This window comes from Drosophila nasuta, chromosome 2R, assembly GCF_023558535.2.
Source record: "Drosophila nasuta strain 15112-1781.00 chromosome 2R, ASM2355853v1, whole genome shotgun sequence".
Classification (NCBI taxonomy): domain Eukaryota; kingdom Metazoa; phylum Arthropoda; class Insecta; order Diptera; family Drosophilidae; genus Drosophila; species Drosophila nasuta.
In genome coordinates, this window is record NC_083456.1 from 32,434,090 (window position 1) to 32,456,266 (window position 22,177).

General features: G+C 37.8%; 2 protein-coding genes across 6 annotated transcripts in view; one reads left to right on the forward strand and one right to left on the reverse strand.

The window, feature by feature from the left end:
• Positions 1 to 22,177, reverse strand: part of LOC132784614 (GILT-like protein 3) — a 70,898-nt gene that overhangs the window by 34,798 nt on the left and 13,923 nt on the right. The window contains exon 2 of one of the 4 annotated variants that reach the window (XR_009632271.1): positions 12,952 to 13,234. The exons of the other annotated variants lie outside the window; for them this stretch is intronic. The gene's annotated coding sequence lies outside the window, so the exon portion shown is untranslated. Of the gene's footprint in view, positions 1 to 12,951; positions 13,235 to 22,177 lie in introns of those variants that run through there. 4 annotated transcript variants of the gene reach the window in all.
• LOC132784613 (extracellular serine/threonine protein CG31145) overlaps positions 1 to 22,177 on the forward strand; it is a 76,797-nt gene that overhangs the window by 22,379 nt on the left and 32,241 nt on the right. Inside the window, exons 2-3 of one of the 2 annotated variants that reach the window (XM_060790333.1) lie at positions 19,416 to 19,497; positions 21,540 to 21,742. In XM_060790333.1, coding sequence (XP_060646316.1) covers positions 21,707 to 21,742 — 36 coding nt within the window. In that variant the 5' untranslated portion in view covers positions 19,416 to 19,497; positions 21,540 to 21,706. Of the gene's footprint in view, positions 1 to 19,415; positions 19,498 to 21,539; positions 21,743 to 22,177 lie in introns of those variants that run through there. The other variant, XM_060790334.1, reaches the window with a different exon arrangement.

Sequence of the window (22,177 nt, forward strand, 5' to 3'; positions counted from 1 at the left end):
AGAGGTGGAGAACTTTCGCCATCGATATTCGACGAAAGTAAATTTTGAGTCATCGATAGTTTTCCACCTTTAAACATATGAAAAAATGATAATAAAAATGCATGCAAAGTTATGCAACTTTGAAATCTGATTATTAAAGGTAGTACTTCTTTAATTTTTCGAATATTTTGATCTCTCATTTATAATTTACTGTCTAAAGTTTGTTTGCACTCCGTTTTACCGTTTAAATCAGAAAAAATCTGACTCGATCATATGTAAATAAAATTGAGTGTCTGTTGAAAAAAGGCTTTTGAAATGCGGTTGCAGTCAGTCTAAACAAACTATTAATTTGAAATGCTATCGTTAAATGGCGATAGCTATTGAATGTGATAATTAAATGGCACATTTAATACTTAATACCTTCAATTAGCTAAAATGCATTAGCATTAAGTAAAACTTATTTTAATTCTATTTAAATGCATTACAATCAATTGCGTGAGGCAAATTACCAACTAATGAAAATCAATGGCAAACAACAAAGTCAAAGCTTTTGCCCTGTCGTCAGTCAATATGTCACTCTATCCATTTATCAGTTTTTGTCACTTTTGTCAAGCTGTCAGTTTTGTGAGTTTGCGAGTTTTGTGAGTTTGTCGTTTGGCGGCAGCTTGGGTAAACAGGCAAATATTTGCACATATTTGTACAGACGCAACAAATATTGCACATACGCAATGTGGGCCCGCCTAATCGGATATTCATGAGCAGCCAGAAGTGTGTGTGTGTGTGTTTGTGTGTGTGTAGTGTAAGAGCAAATTAACTTGCACTTGTGTAATTGCAAATATTTTGAGCAAGGCTGTCGCATTGTTCCATTGTTACTCAAGTAAAATGCATATTAAATATTTTATCTAACTTGCAAATGCAAAGCTGCTTTTTATCTTTACAGTAATATTTAGTTTAGAGCTCTCGAGCTGAGTTGAGCATCTCATAGTATATAGTTTACTTTTAAATTGTGTTTATTTTCAACGGTAATTGACCCAGTTTTCAAAGCTTACTGCACTTCAATCCTCTTTAATGGCAACCAGCAGCCATCAGCCATCAGCTCCTGGCCTATTTTCTTGCCTCTTAACTCTCGACCTCTCTCGCATCCCTAGATAACATTTTCTCTCTCCTCTCTCGCCCTCTCTCTTGGTTTTTCGACACCCTCGACAAAGTTTTGCAGTGCCGAAAATTGAAAACGTGTGCGAGAAAACTAATTTGATGCGCAAATATCGCCCGTAAAAAGTTCGTTCAGTTTGTAGCACACTTTTTTTTCTTTTTCTACCATGTTGTTGTTTGGTTATTGTAATACAACTAATATTTGTTTTAATGTTGCCCGAAAAGTTCTCTCTCTCTCTCTCTGTCTCGCTGATTTCGTGCACTTTGCGAGCGATTGATGAAATTTTCTTTATGCAAATGCTACGTGAAAATTGCCACAGAAATGTAGAAAAATTAAAACGACGCAAATTATGCAAATGAAATTGAAACATGCCACGTCAAAAGGTCAACTCAAACACCAACAACAACAACACGGCGTAATTAAGCCGTTGTTGAGCCGCCCGCTTGCAATTAGCAATGTCCATTTTACTTGTTTCTCTTCTGTTTATACCCGCTACCCATTGGGTAGAAGGGTATTACAACTTTGTGTCAACAGCCGAGACGATCTAGCCATGTCCGTCTGTCTGTCTGTCCGTCCGTCCGTATGAAACACTGTATCTCAGAGACTATAAGAGATAGAGCTATAATTTCGACAGCATTTGTTATGTTTGTACGCAGATCAAGTTTGTTTCAAATTTGTTGCCACGCCCACTTCCGCCCCGCAAATCACAAAAATCGAATAACAAGCGTAATTTTAAAGCTAGAGTTGCGAATTTTGGTAGATACAATAATTACCATAGTAGTTATGATTCCTGAAAATTTGGTTGCGATCAGAAATACTTTTGTATGGGCAAAAACGCCTACTCACTAGGGCTCTGAGTTGCTTTGGTCGACAATCTGATACATTGTGTATGGTATATTTTGAATGGTGTACTATACCGATATACCACACATACCATTTGGTATATTTTTAGTATTTTTAGTATTTTCGGTATATTTTTAAAAATAATACCGCAATATTTTGCCTTTATTAAAAGTGGGTAGCGGGTATCTCACAGTCGAGTACACTCGACTGTAACTTTCTTACTTGTTTTTCGACAAAAAAAAAGGTGTCAACGTATTTGCCATGTCGAAAATATTCGAAAAACATGGAAAATCTAGAAGAAGTGTGGAAAAGTATGCTAATTTTATGGGGCTGGCATTGAAATTGGGCCAAAAGAGCTTAAGTCTGAGCTTCAGCTTGAGGTTTCAGCTTCACCTTCAGCCTGAGCGTCTTCATTAACAGTGGAATTGTGGACGTCATTAGAGGTTCTTGTTTTCTTCTACCTCGAGCGCATAATTAGCGTGAGAATTTGTATGAATTTCATTCATCAGTCGAAAAAGTCGAAAAAGAAACATTGTTAACTTTGTTAAAAGTCAAAGAAGATAATTCACTGAAATGGAAATGCAAATGCAAATGTAAAGTTACCTCAAGGCCAAGCATAATTTCCGTTCTCTGTTCCAATAAACTTCACTCGGATTACAGCTCAGTTGAGTTTGGTCGGGAGACAATTTGCATTGTTGTATCTACCACTTGTATCAATGCCTATGACAACTAACTCTCTTCTCTCGATGCTTGTGTATTTATCCTTTTTGAATCTCTGTGTGTGTAGGTCGAAGAAACACACACACACACACACACACACAACACACTCTCGGCACATAAACCGTCATAAAGTAGCAATAATAATCCTTGAGCCTATGTCGACAGAGGTTTACTGAATTTTTATTGACTTGCTGGCCACTTGGAGACAAGAGACAGCCAACAGACAGAAGAGGACAATGCCTGTCCGTCTCATAAAAGTCGTCATCATAATTTTGTTTGGCTTGACACATAAGAGTCTGGGCGTAGAAGCTAAAGTCTGGGGGGCGTAATGGGCCGTAAATGCCCGTTGTTGTCCGTGGACATTATTCGCACATTTTGCCACTGCTAATGGGCGTGGCATAAAGCCCATCTCTCTCTCGACTATGGCAGTCAAGCGTATGCCTAATCATTATTTCGCTTACTGACAACTGCTTTCAGCTATCAGCCATCAGCTTTGAGGGTCGAGTTCACTACAATTCAAGCCTCGCGAAGTGTTGATTTTTATTGTTAGCGAAAATAATTTTTTAATTAAATTTTTACGACTCGCGCGCGCCCACAAAAAAGCACAAACACTCAATGGCCGATGGTCGATATAGAGAGTGACTTGCCTTTTGGCTGCCGAGGACAAACTCAAACTTATTCTCTGAATGGGCTGGGCTGTCGAAGAAGAAGAACAGGACAACAAGGAGAAGGACAACAAGGACTGTGACTGCTTTGCGTGTTTTTCACATTTCTCAAGCAAAAATAATAAAACGAAGAGAAGTGAAAAAAACAACGAGGAGAACAGTAAATACATTTTACCCTTTTTGCCATAGGGAACTCTGGCACGTGGGCGTGTGTAAAATGCACACAAAAAGGACACGCATATTCTCTGCTCGAGAAGCGTGACTAAGAGGAAAAGAAAAGGGTATGCTCGATGGCAGCCGCAGCTTGAGCGCGTTATCATAACTCAATCGTTTAGCAATGATAATCTTCCCCTTCTTCTGCTGATATATACAGGGTATTTTCGGCATTTCTAAAATTCATTTAGCTGCCTGCTTGTGTGTGTGTTAGTTTTTCACAACTAAAACGAAGCGAAACGAGCAAAACGAAGCGAAGCGTTGCGAGAATTTCATTGCCAGGCTTCGCTTTTTATACCCGTTACCTATAACATGGAAGGGTATTACAAATTTGTGTATGTAACAGACGGAAGGAGTCACCTAAGTCATTGCTGGTCAGCAATCTGGTATATTTTGTACTTAATCGATATACCAAATATACTCTTCAATATATTTTAGTATTTTCCCATATATTTATTTGGTATATTTTAGGATATGGTTTTATCGACAATGGAACTTTTGGTATATTTTGAAGGTATCTGGTACATTTTGTATTTTATGATATATTTTGAATGCTGTACTTTATCGATACACCAAATGTAGTTTTCGGTATATTTTAGTATTATTTTCAGCTGACAATCTGGTACATTTTGTATTTTATGATATATTTTGAATGAAGTACTTTATCGATATACCAAATGTAGTCTTTAGTATATTTTAGTATTAATTTCAGCTGACAATCTGGAATATTTTGTACTTTATGATATATTTTGAATGCAGTACTTTATCGATATACCAAATATAGTTTTCAATATATTTTTAGTATATATATTTATGTAGTACCTTATCGATATACCAAATATTTTTTGGCTGACAATCTGGAACATTTTGTACTTTATGATATATTTTGAATGTAGTACTTTATCGATATACCAAATATAGTCTTCAGTTTATTTTAGTATTATTTTCGGATGACAATCTGATACATTTTGTATTTTACGATGTATTTTGAATGCAGTACTTGTTCGATATACCAAATATAGTCTTCAGTATATTTTAGTATTTCCCATATATTTATTTGATATATTTTAGGATATGGTTTTTATCGAACTTATGGAACTTTTAGTATATTTTTAATCTAATACTTTTTCGATATACAAAATATAGTCAGCGGTATATTTTATTTTACTTCTGGCTGACAATCTAGTATATTTTGTACGCTAAGGTGTATTTTGAATTTTGGCTTATAGTATTTCCCGTATATTTATTTGATATATTTTTAAAATATGATATATTAAAAATGGGTAGCAGGTATCTCGCAGTTGAGCACACTCGTCTGTAGCTTTCTTACTAGTTTTTTTTTATTGCTTTCACATTCAGCATTGGGCATTCAGCATTCCCGCTTTTGTGTCCTGCTCTCTGCTCAGTATTTCTCGCATTTTGTTAGCATTTTATACGTTTTTGAGTCAAACCCATTGCTTTGGGGTCACTCACAGTCCGCAGTCCGTAGTCCGACTGTCTGTCTGTCCGTCTGTCTGTCTCGATGTCCGCCCCGATATAAAACATACAGAAAACACATATAAAAGTGAAAAAATGTTTGTTTCTCTCTGCACGACACACCCAATGTCTGACCCTTTGTGTGTGTGTAGGTGTGTGTGTGTGGGTGTGTGTTTATGTGTGTGTGTAGGAAGAACTGTAGCTGAACGATTTGTCCTTTGTCCACTTGTAGTCCACTTTCAATGTCTCCAGTTCAGTTCAATGGAAAATAATCGAATTTCATATATGCACATTACGTTGACATTCTGAAAATTATGCAAATTGGAGTTCAATTGATTGGAAAATACTAGGACCCGCCCACTCACAAACGCCCTTGAGGTTCGGTTCGGTTTTTGGGGGTCGTATTCCTAACTAACTTTGCTTTAGTTACGCATTCAATATGCCTTTCATAATGCCCCCGAACTTACATCGATTACCAAACCATATGAATGCGAGCCCAAAATTCGATTCAGATGTGATTCTCTCATTTTGCATTCAATTTAATTCCATGTACTAAATAAGCGTAAAGCATTTGCCACGCTAAAATCTCTCTTTCTCTCTGTGTGTGTGTGTTATACATTATTCATTATTATGGCAGCCATAAATGTAATGACCACGTTAAGAGTTCTCTCTGGCAGATATCTGCCACACTCTCTATTTGCTTTTTTGCAACCGAAACAGCTTAGCGCGTTGCCCCATTTGTTACAGAGCTCAGAGCTCTCAGAGCCTTATTCAATCATTTAAATGAGTCAAATATTTGACGACTCAAAATCCCAGGCACAAAAACCGCACACAAATGTGTGTATTACATTCATTTTTCAGCGCCTGCGAGTGACTGGGACAAAATAGTTTGTTTATGCTTGGACTCGTCGTCAGTTTTAATTAATTATATTAAATACAAATAACACGAGAATAATGTCGTGTGTCAGTTGCAACTGAGGATGAACAATTGTTGCTTTGATTTCAATCAGATAGTGCTGAAGCCCCTGAAACTTCAATTCATTACGTTGTCAACTGCGACAATCGACAAACATTTAAAGCCTTCCCTGTGTGTTTACTTCTTTGTGTGACTGTAATTTACAGGGGCTTTTAAGGGATTAACGTTCGAGTAAGCCAAAATAATTAGTAGACCAAAAAGGCTACGCCACAGGGGATGCCATAAATGCTTCTTTTTCGCCACAATGCGGGATAGGGAAAGGGAAAGGAAGAGGGAAAGCGGTCTAATCCTTGTACTTCAAACATTCTGTGCTTAGGCCATAAGTACACGCAATTACGTAAACGCGCCGCCGTTTCAAAGAGGAAACACTCGAAGCCGAAGCCGAAGCCGAACAAAAGGTATATCATCAATTTCAATTAATTTGATTAATGGCAATGGTGTGAACGCAGCTTGATAGATATTCGCTCGCTATTTTTCGTTTTTTCCATTGCTGAGTGAGTTGATTTTCGAGTGCTTTATTAATCGTTGCCATTTCGTGGAATGTTAATTCGGTAGTTAGCTAGTTGCCTGCCAGATGTCAAACCATCCAGAGAGAGAGAGAGTTCAGTCCGTGTTCAGTTCAGTTGTTAACTAATTGCGAGCAGTCGGTCGCATTTTGTATTCTAATTAGGCTAAAATCGGGACTGCAATGCGGCACTGAATGGTCTCGCTCCTTGCATAACAAAAGACCAGCGACAAGTCGATAATGCCACATAAATGGCAAACGTCAGACGCAAACACAGGAAGTGCACAACTTTGAGATGCGCTGTAAATTGAATCAAGTCAGAAAGCTAGAGTAAAGTGTGACTATTGTGAAATACTCTCTACACTTTACATTTCACAAATATAATATATCATATTTTATATATTCATAATATACAAAATTCACAACCGCAAAAATAATATAATATACTATATATGGTATATCGATATAATATCATATAACTTTTTTCAATAAAACCACATTCTAAAAATACACCAAATTAATATAACGGAAAATACTATAATATATCAGAGACTATATTTGGTATATGTGATATAGTAATAATAATAATATAATCATATACTAAAAATATACCAAAACAATATACCGCAAAAATACTAAAATATATCACAGACTATATATGGTATATGTGATACAGTAGCAGCTGCTCATTTTTAATAAAATCATATTCTAAAAATATACCAAATTAATATACCGCAAAAATACTGAAATATCCCGATGACTTTATTTCGTATATAGATATAATATCTGCTTCCAAGTCAATAAAACCATATTCTAAAATTATACTAAATTTATATACCGCAAAAATACTAAAATATATCACAGACTATATTTGGTATTTCCATTGTCAATTATACCATATTCTAAAAATATTCTAAATTTATATACCGCAAAAATACTAAAATGTATCACAGACTATATTTGGCATTTCCATTGTCAATTATACCATATTCTAAAATTATACTAAATTTATATACCGCAAAAATACTAAAATATATCACAGACTATATTTGGTATATGTGATATAGTAGCAGCTGCCCATTTTTAATAAAATCATATTCTAAAAATATACCAAATTAATATACCGCAAAAATACTAAAATATCCCGATGACTTTATTTCGTTTATCGATATAATACCTGCTCCCATTGTCAATAAAACCATATTCTAAAATTATACTAAATTTATATACCACAAAAATACTAAATCATATCACAGACTATATTTGGTATATGTGATATAGTATCAGCTGCCCATTTTTAATGAAATCATATTCTAAAAATTAATAAACCGTAAAATATATACATGTATGCGATACAGTAACAGCTATCCATTTTTAATAAAATCATGTTTTAAAAATATACGAAATTAATATGACACAAAAATACTAAAATATACAAAGAACTACGTTTGGTATATCGATATAATGCGAGCAACCCATTTTCAATAAAACCATATTTTAAAAATATACCAAATAAGTATACCGAAATATACTAAAATATACCTAATATAGTACTACACTCAAAATATACCAGAAGTGGGTAGCGAATATATACAAAGTTTAGCTAAAGAGTTGATAGTTATAATTGCCAAGAAAAGGCAAATAATTAAAGTGAAAGCTGCTATTTCAGAGAGTTTAGATATATAGAGCATACCCTTTAGGCAATCATTTGCTGGGTATTACAAATGTCGAATTGTCTGAATGTGTTGACTCTGGCGTTGGCCAAGCTCGCGTGGCCAATTACCTGGGCAGGAAAAGCAGCTTAAACAAATAATTTGTTTACACAAGCGACAACGAACTTTTGAACTTTTCCGCGACTTGAGACAGTCAGTCAGGCAGTCATTCAGTCAGTCATTCAGTCAGTTCATCAGTCTGTCAGGCTGTCTGTTGTCTGCTCCCTGCTGCCTGCCTGTCTCAATTCTCGCAATGAGAAGACGGCAATTTTGTTGCAACTTGCGCGTCACATTAAAAGCGTTTTGTGTTTTGGCATGTTTACCTTTGCAACTGCCACCCTCAACTACAACGGGAAAGGGGAACGGGGAAAGGAAGAGGGAACGGGAACAACTGCAACCCCTTTCCCTTGACAGCTGTCGTGTTGTGCAGAGCTAGACAACAAACAAATTGACAGATGACCTGACAATTGATTTCGTTTGCTTTTACTTTTGGGGCCCTCGTCCTCCATCCATTCAGCTAAATGACTCCGGCTTGTGTTTTGTGGACAATCAACTCAACTATTGGGGCACAGCCTGAGTTAGGTTGAGTTTTTGGGCCGCACACTCTGCTCTGCTCTGATCCACAATGAACACAATTAAAATGCAGCTGCTGGAAATATACTATCAGCATGCAAATTGCATTGGCCAAAGTCAATTACTGCCAGTGGAGAAAAAACAACAACAAAACAACGAAATGTAAAATGCGCCCTAAAATATATATTGGCAAAAAGACACTACAATATTTTTGTATATTGGATGCGAGGAGAAGGGAAAATTGGAGTGTGGAGATGCCGCTGGCAACTGGAAACCACAAACTTTTCTTCGTTTTTTTTTGCTCTCAATGTTGCTGTAAATATATATTTCGTTCCTTGCTTGGCTCAACTCAACAAATAACAATTTCAATTTCGCGAATCGAGCGTCGCGTAAATTCAAATTTTGTACTCGTCGCTGGCTGAGCCTGAGGGCTTGGCTAGAGGGCGAGGGGGAGGAGTGGATACTATTTTCACACGTGCCGCATTGAGAGTTTTGTGTTGTCTGCCTCTAGGCGGAGCAAAGGGAACGCCCTCGCTTCCTCTCTCTCTGTGCTTTCTACTCCACACAAAAACTAACAATAATGACAGCAAATCAATATCATCGCCAAGGCCCAAGGGTGTTGCAAAGTAAAAGTACCGATTGTAATTCAACTCAGCGCATAGATAGAAGGGAGTGGGAGGGGAGGGAAGGAGAGGAGGTCTCTCTGTGATTTGCATTCGTCGCCTGTCAGTCCAACAACAACAGCAAATGGCGATTGTGTGGTTGTCGCTGTTGTGTGTTGGGTCAGTCGTAGTTTTTATGGATTGAATCCTTTACTTCAACGTGTAGAGCACGCATTCATTCACTTTATTCACCCAGCATTCACTCACTCATGCAGTCCGCATGCAATGCACTTGAAACTTTTTTGCAGCTATTTATTACCCCAGCTAGCTGTGCCAGGGGCAGTTGCAAGAACACTGTGGCTGGGGCACTCAGATGAGAACACGCAATGTGCTCCTATTCAGTCGAGCATTCATGCGGCACAAGATGCAATTGATTGCACTTGTTGTTTGCTTGTTGTTGCTGCTGTTGCTGTTGCTCTCGAAGTGTGATACGTCAGTGGGAAAAAGTGAGAAAGAGAGAGCGAGAGAGAAAAAGAGAGTGTGGAAGAAAGAGAGGAGTGCAATTAATTTGATATTATGCGAGATAAATGTTGAAAAAACACTTTTATGAGAAGCTGTTTTATGCTTTATTGGCATTCGTCATAAGCAGAGAGAAGAGCAGCAGAGAAACAGCTGATGAGCTTTAAGCTGTTTATAGCTGGTCTAAGCAGCTTTTAAACAGCTTTAAGCAGCTTTAATCCTAAATCGCATTAACACCAGCTTTTGCAGGTTAATTGTTTACCAATTAGCTGTTTTATTTCCTCATAATTTTCCTTTTGACATTTCTCGTTTTCGCAATTAAGCTCATCTTCCATACGCTGCACGTTGCACGCTCCACGTTGCACGTTGCACGTACGCGCTGCTGTTGCTGTTGCAGTTGCCATTGTTGCAATTTTGACAAACTTTGTTGCCAGTTGCCAGTTGCAACTAACTTTAAGTGGACAGAGTGTATGCTGCCTCAACTCTTTTTCTTTTCTTGTACGACTGAAGATATATGACGGCATCCTTCGACTTGCTGCTGTCACATAATACTTACCTCTGCTGCTGCCTCCCTCACATGTGTGTGTGTGTGTGTTGCATGGAAACATGAGATTTGTTGTCTTAGCTACTTCTGCCTTTCGGCTGTGCCCCAACACCGCGCTTCATCCATTGTTGCTACAACACATTCATTGTTATTGTTGTCTTTGATGCTGCTGTAGTCAGCGATGTTGTCGTTGTCTCTAACGTTGTATCTAACTATGTCGCGCTCTGTTGTCCAACTTGTAGATAAAGTCAAGAGTTGAAAGTGAAATTTTCGCATGCGTCGTTGCTTCCGGCTAAAGAGTCGCTGAGTTGAGTTGAGCAGCTGCAGCCATGAGATTTACGTTTAATGTTTACCTTTACAATGATGCCACGATGCCACGATGCCACCAGCAGGCAGCTGTCATTCATCAGTCGTCGGTAGTCTCGAGTCTTCTTGCCACTCGTGTTGCCACTCGTCGCCGCTAGTTGCCACTCCAGTGACGAGTTGCACGTGAAAAGTGAAATTGCTGCCTGCCTTCGCTGTTGGCAGCGAGTAGCAATTGCTTCTAATTGTTATGGCTTTGGGCTGCTCTCTGCCATTTTGTGGCAGCATTTAAATTTAACTTTGCGCAGCACTTGAGTGCAATGCAATTATGCGATAAGCGCAAGCACACAAAATGCTTGCCACAGTTGCTGCCTCACACATTGAATATGACAAATATATATTTCAAGGGACGCGGGTGCAATAAAAATAATGTAAATGTAAATTGGCATATTAACAGGACAGCGGAAAGCGGCGTCCGAAATGATCGCGATAAACGCAAATAAAGCATTGGGCGAACAACACATGAACAGCCAGAGACAAAGAGAGAGAAAGAGTGAGGGAGAGGGAGGGAGAGGGAGAGAATGAGACTAAGGGCTAAGCCCTCCACTGAGAGCAATTACGAGCAGCTCACAGCGACATTAACGGCCAAACACAGGCGGCGAAAAGTGTCCTCAACCCACACTTGATTCTCGTTCTCGTTCACATCTTCGTCCTCATTCCCTTTGTCGTTTTGCTTTATTTGCATTTAATGCTGCATTTTCGTTTCCGACGTTGCGTATACGCAACGCGTTGCGTGTGCGTGTGTTTTAATAACTGCCGCCGGAGCCGAGCTGCGCTGCCGTGTCAGTTGCTCTGTCAGTTGGCCTGTCAATTACATTTTAAATTTCTTGTCGTTAATTTTGATGCCCTCGCTCGGTGGTGGCAACGTTGGGCTTTTAAACAGATTAAGGACACTTTTCGCCAGCAGCAGCCTCGTTGTCACTCTCTGCCTCTCTGTGTGTGTGTTCATTTAATTCACCTGGTTTCCTTTTTCCCGTTTTTTATCTTCGCGCCAACGTCATTAAATTTTGCTTCTGTAAATGTCCTTTTGGTCATTGTTAAATTGGGTTTTTATATTGCCAACGCGCAACACACGTTACAAGCCAACCACCTAGCGAGCTATCCTCTGCCATCCATCGAGTCGAGTCGAGCTGAGTCGAGTCAGTTAGTCAGTAGCGAGCGAGTCCAGTCAGCATTTTGGGCTCTCATTTCTCAGCAGCTGAATTCATTTCACTCGCGCAATCAGCGGCAACAACAAATGTTTGCATATACATAAATATAAATTGGTTCTGTCCAAGCGACAAGCTAGAGCGACTTGTAGCAGCTTCCCAGCTTCCCAGATTCCCAGGTGTTGCAGCATCATCAGCAGCGACTCGCTCCCTTTTTTTTATTTTTATCAGATGACTCTCGTTCTGCTGGGGCAGTTTTATTTACTTGTGCGAACATTTTTCTCCTCTTTTTGGTGTGCTCACTTCGTTTGTTAATTTGATTTTTATCTGCTTTTTATTTTTTACGGGCAACGTTGCTCTCCCTCCCCTTCCCTCTTTCCAGTCACATTGCGTATACGCTACGTTGTCGTTGACGCTACTGATTTTATTAGGGGTAATTTTTTAAAGTTCCCGCCTAGTTTGCGCTTGGCTGTCTGAGATGTATTACCACGAAGCAGCTCCCCGCTGACTTCGACTCATTTGGCGTAATTAACGCTACCTGTTTCAGCTAAATCGCAGCTCCCTTTCACGGCCATCAAGGAGTTTAACGGGCTGCGCAAATAATTTACCAATTATGTGCACTGCTCTAATTACTTCCTGTCCCCAGTACGTCCGCTCTCTGTCGCTCTCTTTCGCCTTTTGCCCTGGCACATTCTTATAATAATGATTCCGGATATTTGAGTAGTTTCGAGCATAAGCTGCCAGCAACCAACAGCAACCAGCCAACAACTAGTAACAACAATAACAATAATGCCTCTAAAGGCACATCTTGCCTTTTGTGCGAAGGGCAAACGAAAATATCACAACAGAACAAAGAATATCGTAGAGCAACGCACTATGGAAAAGATAGAAATAAAATATATTTTATACCCAGAATTATAATCAAATTGCAAAACTAGTGTATCAACTTCTATGCTGAAATTTGACATTTTATTTGATATTAGAAATCATCATTAAATATGCATATAAACTTGCTTTATAGTTTGCGCCTCTATTATGAACTCGCATTCGGTTTTATTGCGTAATTTCGTTTTATTCCCATCGTACTCGACGAGACGAGTGTGACAGCAGTAGAAGCAGAAGCACTTCGAGTCATTTGTGCAGGGTCTAATGATTTCCGTTAGTTTCCGGCCGGCATCGTCGTCATCTCCATCTTCATATCCGACGACGCTGGCGACACTGCGTATACTTAATCTCCTCACCCCTCCGAAAGAAAGAAAGAAAAAGTTTATTTTCCCCTGTCAACTCAAAGTTGTCGCAACACACGCTGAATAACAACAAAAATTATAATAAGTACACAAATTATATATTTATTTTAAATTGTGTCCGCCAAAAGTTGCAAATCAAATCGAAGCAAAGGGCGAACAAAGTTTTTACGGCAATTGCGTTGCTAATAAAGTCGTTTCGACTGCCGCTGACGTGTGACTTTGTCTGGTTATGAAATTATGTAATTGCTTTTAATTCAGCAATTTACAGTTAATAAATAAAAAACAAAAACACACGCGAATGCGAATGCGAACTCCAATTGTGTGAGACAAAGCGCAGTGTAAACAAATTCAATTAGTTCCTGTACAAAACGATTGTTTAACGGAAATACGACTAGTGAATACACTTTTTATACTTTTTGAGTTTATTAACTTGCTAATTAATAACTTGCGCTGAGATTGATTTAAGCGCTATTTGTTTAGCTGTGAAAAAGCTTGAACGAATTGTTGATTAGCATTAGATTTATGACTGACACAGTGTGGCGAAAAAGTGAATCATCAGAGCAAGAAATAAAGGCAAGTTGCAGTTGTAGCTGAAGCATATGCAAAGTAAATGCAGCCCACACAATGCAGCTCACTTGCAACAGTCAAATTACGACAACGACAACAGCAACGACAACAGAGTCAATAGAGCTCGAAATTTAGAGTGGTCGACTTTGAAATACCCGCTAACCATTTTCAAAATACCATATTCTAAAAATATACCAAATAAATATGCAGAAAAATACTTAAATATTCCAAAGACTATATCGAAAAGGTACTAAATTGAAAATATACCAAAAGTATACAATATACTAGATTGTAAACCAAAAAAACAAAAATATACCGAATATTTATCGATAGAGTAATACATTAAATACAATAAATATACCGAAGACTATATTTGGTGTTTTAAAAAAAGCAAACCATTCAAAATATACCAAAAGTACACAATATGCTAGATTTTCAGCCGAAAATACTAAAATATACCGAATATATATCGATAAAATAATACATTAAATATACCGAAAATTATATTTGGTGTACCAAAAAATGTACTACCTTGAAAATATACCAAAAGTACACAATATACTAGATTGCCAGCCGAAAATACTAAAATATACCGAATATATATCGATAACGTAATACATTAAAAATATACCAGAAGTAAAAATATACCATAAAGTAATAAATATGCCACAAAGTAGAAAGTACACTAAAATATACCGAAAATATATCGATAAAGTAATACATTGATAATATACCAGAAGTAAAAAAATATACCATAAAGTAATAAATATGCCATAAAATAGAAAGTATACTAAAAAGCATCAAATATACCAAAAGTACACAAATATACCACAAAGTATTAAATATGCCACAAAGTTGAAAGTATACCATAAAGTACAAAATATACCAGATTGTAAATCAAACAAAAAAAATAGCAGTGACTCAGATGACTTCCTCTTTCTGTTCCTCCACTCCCGAATTTATAATACCCTTCTTCCTTATGGGTAACAAGTATAAAAACAACGACAACGGCAACGACAAAGTCGACGACAACAATAACAATAATAACAATCAAACTCGTTTTGAGTGGTTCCCATAATCAACAACAACGATGACGACGACGACGACAACAACGACAACGTCGTGTGAATTTTGTTTGAAGCGATCTCCCTCAACTTTTGGAAAGATTTCTTGTTGCCGCAATTGCAGTGGCAGCTCTTAACTGCGAGTACGAGTTGGAGTTGGAGTCAGAGTCTGAGTCGAAGTTGTTGTTGTGGTTCTTGCTGTTGACTGTAGCTACTGTTGGATGTTGGCTGTTGGCTGTTGCTTGTTGGAGTTGGCAGCACGAGCAACGTTGTGAATACTGTGAGTATTTTCACAATATTTCACGGATACGTGCGCATCGCTTTTGTTGGTCTCTGGTCTGGCCTCTCCTCTCCTCTGGCCTCTCGTCTGGTGTGGCAAAGCGCGCTCTGCCGTTAAATTGCGCACAATTTTGCCTTTTGGCTTAACAAACTGAACGCTCAATTGTCGACAGTGTGTTCTCTCGTTGCTGTTGCTGTTTGCATTCGCAGCGAGTGCAACATAGCAGAAAATTATGAGTTAATGGATTTTGTTTAATTCTCATACTCAACACACAACACACAACACAACACAACACACACAATTATAACAATTTGCAAAAGCGTTAACTTTGTTGACAACAACGTCAGCATTTCACGCGCTTCGCCACCAATTGACGGAGCATGAAAGTGTTGCCACCCGCCTCACAAATGGCAACTAATTGTGGCACTACCAGAAAGCCATTTGGCAATTTGCAACCAGTTTCAAGTTCAATGCTGCAACACTAAACCGAAAGCCCTAAATCCCCGCCTATAATTAATGTAATTAAATGCGGAAATTGTTTGCTGTGTGGCGCAATGGAAAACTCAATTGTCGCACTTGAAGTGAGGATAGTAAACGTAGAGATACTCTTTCTACTAGTAAGAAAGCTACAGTCGAGTATAATCGATTCTGAATATAAGCAACACAGTGCGTTGTTATGCTTAAAATATACCGAAAAATTACTAAAACATACAGAAGCTCATATTTGGTATATTCATATAGTACTACACTAAAAATATATTATTTTAAATTTTAAAATATACCAAATTATTATGCCACAAATATACCAAAATATACCGAAGATTATATTTGGTATATTCATAAAATACTGCATTTAAAAAAAACAATTTATATTTTTAAATATACCATTTCAATATACCACAATAAAATATATAATTTTAATTTTTAAAATATACCAAATTATTATGCCACAAATATACTAAAATATACTGAAGGCTATCTTTGGTATATTCATATAGTACTGCATTCAAAAAATTTAATTTTATATTTTAAAATATACCAAATTAATATACCACAGAAATACTAAAATATACCAAAGGTCATATTTGGTATATCAGTCCTTCATTGATCGGCTTTCGGTGTATTTAAGTATTTTTGTGGTATATTATTCGGTATATGTTAAGAATATATACCAAATTAATATACCACAGAAATACTAAATATGCTAAAAGTCATATTTGGTATATCATTAATTCATAGACCTTAGGTGTGTTTCGGTATTTGTGCAGTATATTATTCGGTATATTTTAAGAATATATACCATATATACCATACCAAGAATATGGTATCGAAGTTGACTCTTCCTGCCTGACCCTTCTACTTTTGGTTAGCGTGTAAAATACTGGAAGAAAATAACTGAAAGTCAACTAAAGTGTTTATCAGACAATTCCTTAGTCACTTCTTTGGTAGAGTATTCACTCGTCTCTGTGTCTGAGATGAATACAGACTCAGTCTAGATACTTGTCTGTACTTTGAGTTAGCAACACACACTCACGCAATTATTTGGTATAATTGCTTTCAATATGCGAGCTGGAAAATGAGGCAACCGCATGCGTAATTTGAAAATTGGAAAATAAATGCATTTGCCAAATTGATGTGCAGCTCGAAAGCGAGACAGCGATAGAGGCAGAGAGAGACAGATTTAGCCCATTTAATCGATGTCGCGATAACGTTGCTTTGGCTTAAAATAAATTCGGGATTTGCGGGAGTTCAAAGAAATGCATTCTAATGCGATTTAAATTCAAAAGTAAATCCTTTTCGACGTGCACGCATAAATATAATCGAATTAGTCCACACACAGAGAGAGAGCGGTAAATGACTGAAAAATGCATGAATGGTCGAGCATTCAATTAATAATAATTTATGCATAAATTAATTTCATTAAAATTCTAATTTTTGCTACACAATTTAGCAGTCGGAATCGCCATTCGATTCAATTCGATTCAATTTAATTATTTCTCTGACGTTGGCATTTTGTCATTTTAAATATTTATGGGATTTTGTGTACTATTTGCATTCGCTAATTTCGATATTTTGCATTCACGAATAAGGCACATTTACCGCATACCCTGTTTAATTATTCATTCGTATATCAAATGCTGATTGCGGTGCATTTTGTGGTGCATCCTCGGTGTTGGCAATCTAAATAAATGCGGTGGCCAATAAACTAATCGTTGAGCATTAGAAATCGAGTGAGTGTTGTCCCACAATCAATTCGAAATGTTTGTCCAACAATAACAACAATAACAAGCGACCCCTTTGCCACATTTAATGATTTATTAATGGAGAAAATCAGATTAATGTGCGTTTAATTAAAAATGTACTTATCGAGAGACTGACTCTCTAAGAGGATTGCACGCATTACGAGTAAATCATCATTTTTGGGTATGACAATTGCAGTTACTCGTAAGCTGATTAAGTGCTCTCTTTGAGTTTCACTTTGTGTGGCAGTTAGAGTATAGTTTAGTTCACTCTTTAACTGCTGTCCCATTATTACCTAAAGTATAATCAAATGCTTATTTGACACGTCTCGTTTATCCTCTCACCTTTTGCTGAAACGAGTTTCTGCCGTCTTCAGTTTATCTGCTTCCTTGTTGACGTTTTTAGACAACAGTCAACAACAAAAAAAAAGTGAAATTGCATATTTGCTTTTATTATAATAAATGCCAATTTAGCTGGCTGCCTGCAATTCAATTACGTGAGCACAGCAAAAATTTCCCTTTTCGAGTTTTCCCCCTTTTCTTGCTGCTGCATTTTCGCTTTTTTTTTTTTGTGTGCAAAACGTGGCTTAGCTGGGCTCATAATAAGAGCCATGAGAGCCATGATCATGGCAAAGGCAAAACGTGAACATCGTGAATCTCAAACTGAATCTATAGCTCGCAAAATTGTTACGGCAGCAGAGCATAATTAGGCACAGCCGATGGCTATTTCAGCTATAAATTTTTGCGTTTATAGAAAACAAGTAAGAAAACGTTTGTTGAGTGTACTTGACTGTGAGATACCCGCTAATCATTTGCAATACAACCATATTCTGGTATATTTTGTACTCTAAGGTATTTTTTGAATATAGGATAATATCGATATACCAAATATAGCATTATGTATATTTTAGTGTTTTGCGAGATATTGTTGTGTAAATTACATTCTATAAATATACCAAAAATATACCAGAAAAATACTAAAAATATCCCGTATTTGGTACGTTCATATATCTATATACTAAATATAGCTTTCGGTATATCTTTGTATTTTGCGGCATATTTTTGTGTAAATTGCATTATTTAAATATACCAAAATATACCAGAAATATACTAAAAATATCCCATATTTGGTATGTTAATATAGCTATATACCAAATATAGCTTTCTATCTTAGTATTTTTTGCGGTATATTTTTGGCATAGATCATAACCGACAAAATATACCAGAAAAATACTAAAAATATACCGTCGGCTATATTTGTTAATATAGTTCAAAATATACCATAGAGTAAATAATATACCAGATTGTCAGCCAAAGAAACTAAGACCCAATTGCAATAGGAGCTTTTTGCCATCCAAAAGTATTTCTTAAGAAACTTCGTCAATCTTAATTAGATTGCAATCAAATTTGTAGGAATCAAACAAGTAAATACTATAGGACATACATTTCCTTGAGGCAAAAAGTTATAATACCCTTCTGCCTTATGGTTAGCGGGTATAAATACTCTGAGGAACACGGTTGTCCGATCAACGATGACGACAATAACGACTATCTTGCCACGTCTGAGTGAATTGGATAATTGCAGAGGCAAGAGGGCAAGAGTTTCCTGCATTGTCTTTGCCTTTGGATATCCAAACGTGATATTGCTTTTAAAAGCCAATGTTAATATGCGACCCATTATAATGGCGTCTGCCATCGACGAATATGGCGTATTCTTGCCAAACAACTGTTGTGCATTATCAGGCAACATAGCAAATGGCATCGAGAGACAGAGACAGGGAGAGAGAGAGAGACACATAATTACCAAACTGCAATGGCAATTCGAATGACAGCTGACAAGTCAAATCTATTGTTTGAGCTCGATTCCGAATTGAATATTGATTGCAATCCAATGGAAATTACTTAATCATTTCAAAGATATGAGAGAGTATCTAATTCACATTTGAACATAATCATAAATCAGAGAGTGGGCTTCAGTTTTGACTAATTGAAATGCTAATTAAACATGTGTTTGCTTTATTTGCAGTTGATGATTCGGCTTATTTGTGGCAAGCAACAGCAATTGGAGTGGCATCATCCAATTGACAGCAGTTGGCAGTTGTTATTTGGTAAGTGCTCGTTCCTATTTCCATTTCCATTTTGCATTTTCAGTTTCGGTTTCTGTTTATGTTTGCCTTGTTTTATGCCGCTTGTTATCGCAAACTGTTTAAAGGCCAAGCCCCGGCCAAATAGTACACGTAACATCATAGTATCATGCCTGCTGTCAGGATGGATTAGAAGCGAGGATGGTTCAGGGTTCAGGGTAGAGTTGAGGGAACTGTTCATTTGTCCGTTTGAAGCTGTCATCGGGGCATGCAACATTCACAAGGCTGGCATTTGCATGTGACACCCTAGAGTGGGTGAAGTGAATATGTTGAATGCGTCATGCAAAGTGTTGCATGTTGCATTTTAAATGAATATTTTATGGTCGACATCAGCAAACTGCAACTGCAACTGCAACTCGCAGGCAGGCTGGCAGCCTCGGCTTGTTCCTGATTGTTGCAGTTGACTGCGTGCGCGAACGCCTTAAATTATGCAACGCGTCGCAATTGCAATGCGTGTTGCATTTTAATGGTTGCACCGCCCTCTGCCGCCTCACTGCCACTCGATTCCTCTTTTTTTTTATGGCCCTTGGCTCTATGAAGTGCACTATAAAATATTTATGGCGTACGGCGCACAGTTCAATAGCTGGGCAACATCTTAAAGCCTTCGATCGAGAAGTGCCAAAAATGTTTATCAATGGACAGCACGATAGACAGAGAGCAGGCAAATGTACTCTATTTACATCACAGAAAATAAAGTATAGCAACAGGAGAAGTGCAACCAGCAGCAGAAGCAGAGAAACTGCCAGACATTCATCTCAATTTATCGTTCTTAGCCACATATCCGAGCAGATCGAAGTGTCGTCTGCGTATATCACAGTGCTCTAAGCCTGGCATATGCGTATCCTTACTCCTTACTCCTTACTCCCCCCCTCTTCTATCACCATTTGTTGCCACAGCAAACGAGTAATTTCACTTGACATGCAATTTTTTGTGTGCAGCAGCAGCAGCAACAACATCGTTCTGTGGGACAAACAAACAGATGTAAAGTTCCATCAGATAAGGTCTTCCATCCAGTTTCACATTTTATCTGACTCTCTGCTTCGTGTCTGTGTCTGTGTATGTGTGTGTGTCCCAGTTTTGATTATTTTGCAGGCGAAATAAAAAAAGATAGAAAAGAGTGCTCGTATTTTACAGCAGCTTGGCTGCATGTGAATGTGAATGAAATGCCAAAACTAGGGATAAGTGGGGACATGGCAGAGGAGCAGCAGCATTACTTGGATAAATAAACAATCATTGGCACGCTGAACCTTGAGTGAATCAGTTGGCAATCTCCGATCGAAACTTACACACACATATCACAACCACAAACTGACACTTGCCTGACTGATTGCCAACAAACAAAAATGTGCATGAAGATTTCATTTTTAAATTTCATTTCATAAAATCGAACATTCTTCGACTCTTCTTTGGCTAATATTAAACCTAATCAGCTTAGACAGAGCCTGGAATCTCTCTCAATTGCAATTACAAGTGCAGTTCAAATATTGATATGATGCGATGCAACAATACTTTTGAGTTGAGCTGATTACGTTGATTGCTCGCTTTTGTCTGAGCTGGCTGTAAAATATTGCTGCATACTTTTGGGCGCCAAACATATGTGTTTATCCCGTTGCGAAATTGCTGAAAATCTAGACAGAAGAAGAAGATGCCTGGAAAGAAGCAGACATCCATTTGAATGGAATGGAATGTGGCTTTGTCTTTTTCGGTGCAAGCTTTTTGTTTGTTATGCATTTGAGAATTACTTAGCATCAGCACTTGGTTGCTTCACACACATGCTGCTTGCCACATGCCACTTGCCACATAAAGTTGGGGCTTCCCAATTGTGTTGAAGTTGCTGTTTTGTTACCATTTCATTGCTGCGAGAATTATCCGCTTATGCTAATCTGTCTTACGTTTCAAATTTTCTCTCTCTCTTTTTTCTATCCATCTATCTTGCGAGTCTTTTACTGATTTCTCTCTTGTTCTCGCTACTGTGTGTGTGTGTGTGTGTGTTTTGGCATTGCCAGTTTCAGTGTTTCACGGATGAACAGATTGAGCCGGCTTTCGAGAATACAGAGCACAGCACATCCATACGAGACATCCATCTAGAGAGATAGAGAGAGTGTGCATAGAAGGTACTTGATGACCCTCTGAATTGTTGCCAGAGACTTATTCTTCTTCTTCGTCTTCTTCGATGTCACTTGCTTCAAGGATATCGCTGGCAAGCAGTGTAAGTACTTCCGTTTCCGTTCCGTTCCTGTTCGTTCGTTGCTGTCGCTTAAACTGTTCCACAAATAACTCATCCGATTATGTTTGCCCATTGAGTTGACCAAAGTTGGCTTAGCTTCTTCACGTGTCCTTTTCTCCTCGTTCCTTGTTCGTTCGCTCGCCTTGCTTATAACAATTGTTATCGTTATCGTTGACGTTGCCGAGTTATCATTCCTCGTTCTCGTTCTCTTCTATAGCTGCGTTTTTCTACTAACACAAAATGTAAAAAAGTACTCACAACTCGTGTTGTTTGTTGCTCAACTTCCTTTGCGCATGAATCGCCTTGAGCGTCATGGTTTTTCCCAGAGCCAGAGCCAATCCAATTAACAATGTTAAACGGCCAAGAACAAAAGCCGCTCCCAGCTAAAAAAGCAATGAAAACCCCAATTGCAAACAT